The 10,872-nt window shown below is 43.9% G+C and overlaps 1 protein-coding gene across 1 annotated transcript in view; it reads right to left on the reverse strand.

The window, feature by feature from the left end:
• Nucleotides 1-10,559, reverse strand: part of CDK6 (cyclin dependent kinase 6) — a 189,501-nt gene extending 178,942 nt beyond the window's left edge. Inside the window, exons 1-2 of the mRNA XM_034760443.1 lie at nt 10,050-10,559; nt 7,442-7,946 (exon numbers count right to left, since the gene is read on the reverse strand). Coding sequence (XP_034616334.1) covers nt 7,442-7,674 — 233 coding nt within the window. The 5' untranslated portion in view covers nt 7,675-7,946; nt 10,050-10,559. The remainder of the gene's footprint in view (nt 1-7,441; nt 7,947-10,049) is intronic.
• Nucleotides 10,560-10,872: the final 313 nt, after the last annotated feature.

The raw sequence follows: 10,872 nt of genomic DNA on the forward strand, positions 1-10,872 counted from the left end.
AAGTGTTAAATAGCAATAGATACCTTGAGTCATTTATCCTAGTGACCAGAGTGTCATCTAGATATATTAAAACTTCACAGCAAATTAAGAAAAAAATACATAGACCTGTTTCTCACTTCCTGTCTCTGTCAAAATACTTACCGTTCTGCACTGAGTAATATTGAATTTGGACTTTTAGAACAAGCTTCAATTAAACTTGTAATGATTCATCTGTATGTAGAATTTGTCAGTTAAATCATTAAACATTGGAAATTCCTGCAAAGATGAATTCATGGTGGGTTTAGCTTTCAATTTGCCTCACTAAGAACAAACCAGTTACTTGTTTGTGTTAAACTAGTGTGACATAAAGAATAAAGGGTTGCTCTGAACTATTTTCAAGACACGATAGGCACAATTTATTGTAGGTGCAACTCCACTGACACTAGTGAATTGGTATAATTTGGACAAACCTTCATTTTGTTAACTAAAGTCATCTCCTGGACAGAACTACACAGTTGCTTTTTGGGGCAGAAACCTGTCGTCTTCTTCTAGGTCTATAAAACACGTAATACACGTTTAAGCTCAATGATTCCAGTAGCATCACCCTGATGACGCACATCATCTCACTGAATTCAACGGGATTGCTCATCTGAGTAGAGATGATATAATTGGGCCTTACATAAATAATAACTTTGATTTCAAAAAATAATTTTGAGGAATATTTTGTTACCTTTGTTTTTCTAAGGATAGAATGTAAAAGTGAGCAAATTAACACAACTTAACAATATGGATGGGACATAACTAATGGTATTTTTATGGCACACACATTAGTGTCAGTTAATCAACAAACATTCGCGTTCTCACCACGTGAAGAGCTCATTATATAAAGTTTTCCAGTGTGAGGGGTATTTCTACCACACTATACCATTCTCCATGGAAACTTTCACTAAAAAGATGTTAACACTCACTCACTCAAGAAAGCTTGTACTCACCCCATGCAAATGGATTTTCCAAGCCTTGAACTACATCTTCAATCTCCTTTTCCTTATTCAGCCTTATTTTGCCCCCGTTTCTCATGTATATTTATTCAAGCTTCATCATCACTTACTTAGTCCATTAGTAAACACTCTACACACACAGGTAGAATAGATGGTCATTCATGAACTCCCTAAGTGCCTATTATCTGAACTACAGGGGTTTCAAACTGATTGCACCAGGTTTTTCTCTTATTTCAGGAATTGGGGCCATATCCCCTGTTCTCAGTCACCTTTACACCTTCTCCAAATCCTAGCCATCTGCAGATCCAATTCAAAATTGTTCTCATTGTTTTCCAAACTCTCATTTGTCCACTAATATTACAGCCAGTGATTCTCCCATTTGGTTACTCTCCCTTTCTCCACTCTCGTTCTCTGTTCTCCATCTCCACATAACTTTCCAGAGTTGGGGAGGGTTGCTCTTTTCACTTTGCCCTATAAATCTGGGACTTTCTCCTTTCCTTTAAGCCACTTCCTCTCTTCAAATCTTGCATAAGGACCATCTTGTTTGCGTTAGTTTGACTCTGAATCCCACCCATCTTTCCCTTCCCTCCCATTATTTCATACTCCCATTCTTCTCTAATTGAAACTAATGTGCAGTGATAATTACCTTTTAGTTTTACCATGTCTGCTCTTAAATTTCAGTTTCCTTTTCTTTTGCTTTCCTCCATCTTTGCACATTAGCTTACCCTTTCTGCCTTCTGAGAATCTCAGATTCCGACAATATATATGTACTAATTTCTCTCTCTTTAATGGCTTGTCATACATCACATAAAGAGTTCTATAAAAAAATTAATTGATTGCACGATGTTGACCTGTAGGAGTGATGCTACACGCTAAAAGTTATAACATTAGTTTGGCAGTAAAAGCAAGGAAGGAAGGAAATAGAATTCACTGGAGACTACCACTCCCTAAAATAGAACGGTTACACTTTAAAGGATGGAACTTCTGAATGGCTTCAGTAGACTGTCCTTTAAAAATTACCAGACAATGTTAACATCCCCACAAACTGGAAGAAAAACAGAATATTAGCTTCTGTGTTTTAAAATTCCCCTCCCAGTTGTACATGCTTTCATGTTTTTTAATTAAAATGATGAAAAACAAAATGTTAATCACCCTGCAAAGGGAATTATCAAAATTCTGCAACAACATGTTCTGCCAATAACCACGCTAAACAGGGGTATTCAACACTAAAAACTCAGTTATATTTTTATTGTTAGGCTCTATCCTCTATTTTTATGTAGTCCTATCACAATATAATGCCACAGGAAGCATCAGACTATTAAACACCTCTGAAATGTTGAGCTAGTCTATAGGGAGTGAAGCAAACATTGGCCTTTTTCTATAGAGCATATCTTGCAAAGTTCCTAATATTGTCTTCCAATATTTTATATCCTTTGGGATAATATTAAAAGACCCCTAATCATTGCCAAATTGTGCAAATAGAGTAAAAGAATTATACTTATTTGGTTTCCTATAGACTGGATCCATGTTGCAGGGAGATCATTGAATAATGTAATGCCTCCAACTGGCTAAACCATCATGTAAGAGCTGGAGTCAATTATCTGGGCTACATGTCTTGGAAACTAACAAAAGACAGAAATGAGATTTTCAGTATTTGTGTGCTGAGTGCCCTTGTTAGTCTGGCAATTGAGGCATTCAGTAAATACAAGCTAAAGGTGCCAGAATTTTGACAATTCTTTTAACAGCAGGAGCACATTTCAGATCACCAAATTCTAATAAGGATTTGTCTATCTGGAGCTTTTAAGACCTGTTAACTCCCAACAATACTAAAAAGAGCCAGAGTTCTGGGAAAGTTAAGTGCCAAGAAACAAAAATATAGGGCTTTGTGAGTTTGTTCTGTTTGCTTAAGGACTTTGAACATTCTGAACACTGCTAAAACTGTTAAATATATTTGTCTTGAAAACATTTGGAATCTGAGTTTCCCTCTTTTGTAGCACATTCTTTAAATGCATATTTCCAGTATGAAGCCTGATTAACTTTTAACTGAAACTAATCATCTGATTAATAGCACGAAAGATATAAAATGAACACAATGTAGAGCTGAATTTAGTAGTGTGATCATAAGAAGATTTTTTACAAATCTATTACAGCAAGGAATACTCCCAGTTTTACACACAGGAATTTCCTGAATCTAATATGTCATTCATTCCTGGCAAAGTCTGTCCTTTGTCTACATATACTTCATTTTCCCCCGAAATAGAACAGCAGTAAGTTACATAAGTGCTGGACTAATTTGTGCCAGATTTAACTACTGTATACAATAACTTTTAATGAAGCATTTCATCTTCCTATCTGAACAGTGGGCTAGATGAGCAACTTAATCATACTACCAATTACATCTGAATTGTCATAATACACAAAATATTTTAAAGCAATGCATGACAAAATTTGCTCATGCAGATCTTTCTTTAGCTTTAATAAAATAGAATAAAATGTCTTGACTCAGAGGAACTTTCATACCAGAGCAAATGTGAAAGCGAGAACATTTTCTACACAAGCAAACAATCCTTTTACAAAACTTAGCCTTTCTAAATACCAGTTTCTACAGTTTTAAGTTATCTAGGTTCAATCCTTCAATGTCAATGGGAGTTTTGGGTGACCAAGAACTGCAGTATCACCCCTTTTAACTATTATAAACTCTTTCTTGTTTTCAGCCTAGCTCCTCTTTCTGCTTAATTCTGCAGTGAAGTCATAATGAAATTGCTTCTACAGCAACAGACTGTGAATCATAATGTCACAAATTCAGCACTGTAGAAATATGGAGAAGATAGGACAGAAACAACGTGAACTGAAACTCAATTAGCAAAAAATAGCATGGTTTGAAAAATATTTTTTTAATGTTATTAATGGTTATTTTAAAAGTGAAGCCCATTGTGAAATTTCTGCCTAGCAGGTTAAATCCTTTGCCATCCCAATGCAGAGTAATAGTCATCTTGGGCACAAACTGTTTCTTGAGGGCTGCGGGAAGAAATCCAAACCCACTAGGATAATCCTGAGTCTGCAGTAGCTCTCGTCACTTCTGCAGTCCAGCTCCATAGAGATCAGTGACTGCTCAATCCACGTAGCAACAGGTCTATGCCCCCAGCATCCGGCCATCCCAGGCCCAGTCATTTTTCATCCTCCTAAACACCACTCCATGGGGACATATAGGAAAATCCCTTGCAGTGCTGGGGTCCATGAGCCTGTGTGGGCTACCCAAATCCTGCTATTCCTGCACAAGAGAACCACATCAGTTCCATTGGGCCTGTGGTGTTTTGAAGAGGAAGAGGCAACTTCTGCTGTTACTGAAGGTTGTATCATTTGTGGGTGTGTTGATATATATTGTCTGGAGCAAGCAGACTGAAGCAAATTTGTTCAGGTGCACTGATCATGTGTTGCTCAACTATTTGAAGTTTGTCTACATTTTGACTTATAATGCCATCATGAGTTTGTATTGAACAACTCATGGCTCGTACATCTCATTACTCAGAGACCAGTTTCTACTTGCATTTGTCACTTATAAGTTTCAGACAGACTGCTTGAAGTATTTTGAAAAAGAGAACTTTCCCCTTCACAACAATACTTCATTTTAAATGCTATTTTAATTTTTATTCTAGTTATCTGATAATGATGCATCTTTTATCTTAGTGTTAAAATGCTGCATTTTTCACTACCTTAATTCACTAATACTGACAAGACTGCAATTTCTAGACTGGTTACTCACATAATAAACATTTGTAATGAACAAAATACATTTAATAACTATGTGCAGATAGGCCAATGGAGTGAAACTACAGATCTTCATATACAGCATTTCTTTTCCCGGGTATATTTACATAATAAAAAAAAGTAATCCTTTAATCTCAAGAAATTACAAGATCCTCTACTGTGCTTGGTAAAGGAATCAAAACATTTAAATCTTTGCTCCTTCCTATACAAACAAGTCAGTCTTCATTAAAAAACAATTATTTAAAAACACTCTAAAATGATACTTAAAACTTCACCTACTCAAAAGATACCCAATGAAAACAACAGAGGTATGCTTTTAAATCGAATTTCTCCCATCTCAGAAGAGCTACTGCTTGAACTTGCTTTTTATTTTCTACTCTCACAGATGGAAAGAAGGTGCACTGCAGAGGGCCAAACTCACTGGTACATAATGACCCAACCTGTCGCATCTGAAATGCTGACTGAGGCAAGCACTGCAGGCTTCAAGGAAACATAATTAAGTCCTGGAACATTCTTCCAGATAAATTTCTATTAAAACTAAATATTCAAAAGTCCGTGGTTAAGTACTTGTTGCTTGGAGATAATGAATTATTCATTTGATCTTATAATAAATATTTTAACTTGTGATATACCTGTAAAATACCAAATAGAGGTTGCTCTGCATTTTAATCTGAGCAAAACATGTCTGTATTTGCATGCTCTTTTCAGACATTTTGTTCTTTGTGATTTTGCTGAATTTAAAGTGTTCATGAAAATTGGAGGATTCAAGAACAGAGCCTCTTCCTGGATCACTGTATATGGAGTGATCCCAGTAGGGACAAAAATGCCACAGGTATATCTTATATTTAAGTATTTCCAGGATTTTAGTTTTTTCTACACAATCTAGGCTTTCATTTAAACAAATAATGGTCAAAAGTTTCAAATGGGGAGTGTCTAAAACTAGGCAACTAAATCCATACTTAGGCACCAAAATAAGTGGCTTGAATTTCAGAAGTTCTGACCACCCCCCAACTCCTTCTAGTGTCAACAGAAACAGCATCCGCTCAGACAGCACCTCTAAATCAAGCCACTTGTTTCAGTGCCTAAATATGAATATGCTGCCCAACCTTAAACACCCACATCTGAAAATTTTAGACTAAGTTTCTAGTCCTCTGTATTACTAGATGGCCATCAAGAAACTCTCTCTATCCAAACAACAGAAACAGCAAAGTTGTGAACTCCAGTCTACACCACACCACTAATCTCAATGAGGTCTCTGCTTGGAGTCCAGTTGAGATCTAAAAGACACACAATAAGGTAAAGCACTCCTCCCACTTTAAAAAGACATTTTTTTCTAAGCTATTTTTAGAACGTAAACCCTTTGCCTACCCAGTCCTTGGAGTAATAAGAGTCTACTGCCACAATGTCTGGAAAAGAAAGAGAATGAGAGTTTCTCTATCCATTTACCTTTGCATTTTAAAAATCACTCCCAATCTCCCTTCTCCTGTTGCAGCTCCAACATAGAACCTCAACTCCAGACCCTAAAATGGGCACATGGCTCACAGCATGTACTTCATCTTGTACTTTAGCTTCCCAGGCCTATAGAGATTTGGTGCCACAAAAGTACGAACTGTCTTCATTTTGCTGTCTAATGTTGCATTATTTGAACTGATGCACAAATATCGGAGGTGCTTTTGTTAATGTTTCATGCTCACCTAACCTGCAGATCAGTGAAGTTTTACATTGTCATGTACAGGTACACCTGCTATAAAACTGTCCATTTGTTAAAATTCATAAAGTAAGATTAATGATGAACAAAGAATTCTACATATTGGAAAGAAATAGCTCAAAAGAATTTTCCAAAACTCTCTGCGTGATTGCCGGGCAAACCGAAATCAGCAATAAGTTTAAAATGTATAACCATTTACTAGTAAATCAATTACACAGTAGAGGACAGTTCCTACAATGCTTCACAAACATTCCTAGCAAAATTCCCTCTAAGTTTCTTCAAGTTTTCCAGCATCCCTGGGCACAACCTGCAAGGATTAATAAGCCACTTAAAACTGACCTATACATTATATAAGCACAAAGTTGAATATGTAAAGATATAAAGGCTTATAACAGAGGCAGCTTTTGTTCAAAAACTTAGGTTTGTGTATTCAGAATTACTAGTACAAGGATTTCCTTATTGTGACTTTTCTTGACACTTTGGAAGTAGGGCTTGCAAATTGTATTTCTGTATCTTTTGGTACAAGGCCCCACAAATGCGGTCCTAAGTGGTCACTTCTCCTGCTTATGCTTAACACACTGAACTTGAACCCTACAAATTCCCACTCCTTGTCTAAAGTTGGTGGGAACATTACATTATCCACTGCCACTTTCATAATGAATAGGTCTGCCAGAAATCAGCTGTGTTGGGCAGAGTGGATATGCAAGACAAAAGAGTTCTCTCTTTTCATTCCCTCTTCTTGTGCCTGTGGAGATCAAAGGGTATATATGGCTCCTTGCCCATTCACTCAAACACTTATGTCACACACCTAAGCCTCTGGAGATGGGTGCCTGTACAGCATGCTTGCCTGCCGAAACCTCATACCACACTCCATGTATCAATTTAGTGCTTATTCCATCCATATACTCGATTTGGTGTCCAATCCACCCTTGTACCATGTACCAAAACTAGAACTCAGCTGACCATGGGTCCCACTCCAGCGCCTCACCTGACCACATTGGGGTGCTCAAAGGTCTCCAGGTGCCTCAATACTGCCACCTCACGGATGGTGGAGAGTGGCATTCCCTCCTCGCTTGTCTGCACCCGTACGCGCTTCAAGGCTACAAAACGACCTCCATGCTTCAAGTCTCGGGCCTTGAATACCTTCCCATAGGCTCCTTCACCAATCTCAGCCACACATTCATACTGCTGGTCAGCTAGGCTCATGCTGTCCTTATCCATGCTGGTGCTGCTTCTTCTCTTGTCTCTGGAGTACCTCAGGTCCTGCTGTTGAACTGGCTGCTTCCTGCAAACTAGTATTTTGCTACTGCTGAAAATGCACTGCACACACCGGTTGCAGAGCTGCCACTGCTGGAGGAGCAGGCAGGATGATTTCACCCTCCTGCTCCCCTGTTCTGCTTCAATACAGTCCCCAAAATGCCTTCTCTCTCTCTCAGCCACCAGCAATTATCATATAGTCTTTGGGATCATTGTCTGGGTAAAGCCAGTTAGATCTATGGGACAAAACAAACAAACAAACAAAAACCCAAACATTAGAAGTTCATTAGTGCTGGGGTTGTCTCCTCTCCAGCATAATTTCTCCCTGTACATAACATGCATTTTCAGTTCACTTACTTTACATGGTTTAATAACTGAGAAAAACAGACTGACATACATGATTTGATGACATGGATGTGTGCAGGACACAATATGATGCAGATGATGGGAGTAAGTGTAATGCTGTAGGAATGCAAGGCGTGAACAGCACTGTATAGTTACAGGGTAGGTTCAGCACTGCATAGGGAGGGGTAGCAAGTCAGTGCCAAGGGAAAGGGTGGGTACCAGCTCAGTGCTGAGACTGGGGGTGGGATATAGTCCCAGGGCAGGAAGTACCAGCTCAGTGTTGGGGATGTGGGTTGAGTGAGCAGTCCTACAGAAGCAGGTAGCAGCTCAGTGACGAGGATGGACAGAGTCCTAGGGCAGGGGATAGCAGCTCAGTGATCAGTGGGCAGAGTCGCAAGTTGGGGGAGAGGTAGCAGCTCAGCATTGGGGAAGTGTGTGTATGGGGGGAAGATTCTCAGGGCAGGGGGTAACAGGTCAGTGATTGGGGGTGGGGGGAAGTGTCCAGGGGAGGGGTAGCAGGTCAGTGATGGGGAGGAGGGAGCAGGTCAGTGATGGGAGGATGGAGATGTGTCCAGGGGAGAGGGGAGCAGGTCAGTGATGGGGGTGTGGGGAAGCATCTAGGGAAGTGAGGAGCAAGTCGGTGGGGTGGGGTAGCAGGTCAGTGATGGGAGGGGGGTAGAGAAGTGTCCAGGGGAGGGGGGGAGCAGATCAGTGATGTGAGGTGGGGTGGGGTGGGGTGGGGTAGCAGGTCAGTGATGGGAAGGGGGTAGAGAAGTGTCCAGGGAAGGGAGGAGCAGGTCAGTGATGTGGGGTGGGGTAGCAGGTCAGTGACGGGAGGGAAGTAGAGAAGTGTCCAGGGGAGAGGGGAGCAGGTCAGTGATGGGGGTGTGGGGAAGTGTCATGGGGAGGGAGGGAGAGGGGGGAAAAGGTCAGTACCCGGAGGAACAGCAGAAACGCCCCCAGTCAGGGGGCAAGGGAGCCCCGCGGGGGAGGAAGCGGCTCAGCGCCCTGCCCCGCGGAAGGGAGGCACCGCCTGTCTCCGGGAGCAGCAGCTGGCTGCCCAGCCCTAGGGAAGTACGTCCCGCGAGGCCAGGCCGCTGCGTGCCTCAGGCGGCGGGGCGCCCCCCGCCGGGGGGACTGCTCCGTGCCTCCCACGGCGCGCGTGTGTGTGAGGTCGGGGAGAAGGGCCTGGCCTCGGAGTGCGCCTCAAGCTCCGCGCGCACCACGGCGGCGTTTAGTAGCGCTCCAAGGGATCGGCCAGAGCCGCTATTGCTGAACCGCGGAGGGCTTCGCCCATGGAAAGTTACTGATCGGAAAAGAATGCGGGCACCGGAGGGGGAACCCCCAGCCACCCCCCCCACCAGGGCTGCCCGCGAGGGGAACCCCCCCAAGCAGCCCCCCACCAGGGCTGCCCGCGAGGGGAACCCCCCCAAGCAGTCCCCCCCACCAGGGCTCCATGTGCAGAATCACCCCCTAGAAACAAACGTCTTCTTACGACTGCATGCTCGGGAAATCCCCTCGCACAAATCCCCCAACAAGAATGCTTGCGGGGGGGCAGAAGGAAGGGCAAAACCACCCCCCGAGTAAGAATGCGTGCAAGGAGACCCCCCAAAAGCCCCCAATAGGGATGCATGGGGCAGCAGAAGGGGACTCCCCCGACAAGAAGCATTGGGGATCCCACTGAAACACCCGAAAATAGAAAACAGGCGTGAATGGGCCCCCCAACGCAGAGTCGTGCCCTGGCACGGCGGTTCCCTCCCCCCCAACAAGAATACATGCAGAAGGGGGACGGCAGAAACTGTACCCCTAGCGCCAGGGCTGAACGAGTTGGGGGCCGGCCCCACGCTGCAGGCTCCCCACAAAGCCCCAATCACGCCGTTCGAGGAAGAGAAGCCCCCTTAGCCACCAAGCCACCCAGCGGGGCAGGGGCTGTTTGCGGGGCGTTCGGCAGTAACACTATATGGTAGGAGAAGCACATGGCCACTTCCAATTACCTGGTCCGCTCCACAGCTGCCCCGATCGCCGCACGAGCCCCAGAAAAGCTTCCGCAGGGGGGAAAAATAACCTTCCCCGAAGCAAACCTCCCATTCGATTACCGCGAGCGAAGACCCCAACCGGGTAATAAATATTCACATGATGATGCCGCCAGCAGGTCTCTGCCGCGGCAGCCCAGGCCACACAGGTAGCTGCAGCAGCTGCTCTTCCTCGACTCTGCTGCTGCCCTCAGCTCGCATCCTCCTGCAGCAGCCTGGCAGCACCTTCCTGCCAAGGGATCTTTAAGTCAGAACCAGAGCGGCTTCGGCCTCCCACCCCCTGCCTGGGAAGGGGGGGAAAAGGCGACTCAGAGTCCCGTGTTCACCAGGCTACAGCTGATCAAAGCCCTGCAGGCTGCACCACGCAGCTGCCCCGTGTGCGGGGCTTGTAAACCAGCCCTCCACGCCGCCCGCCGCCGCCGCTGCTGCTGCTTCTCTAGCCTCTCGGCTCCTGCTCACTCTGAGAACAGCGGCGGCAGCACAGCTCGCAAACCTCCCCCCCCCCTCAACTTTTTTTCCCCCTTGCTTTCCCACGCTGGCTGAATGTGACTTGACCCCGTTTCAAAAAAGTTTGACATAGTGCTTTAACATTTCCGCATTCCTCCCCGACTACAAAGGCTGCAGCCGCCTCCTTCTGCTTTCTGTCTCTGCTCTCTGTCTTCACACTCAATGAAATCCTTCATGTGCCTCTGCCAAAGGCAGCCACATACCGCAAGGGTCGCCGCTAGCGCAACTGCCAGAGGCATGCACCCCAGGGGGGAGAGAGAGAGAGACATCATTAGGG

This window comes from Trachemys scripta, chromosome 2 (genome assembly GCF_013100865.1).
Source record: "Trachemys scripta elegans isolate TJP31775 chromosome 2, CAS_Tse_1.0, whole genome shotgun sequence".
NCBI classification, from domain to species: Eukaryota; Metazoa; Chordata; order Testudines; family Emydidae; genus Trachemys; species Trachemys scripta.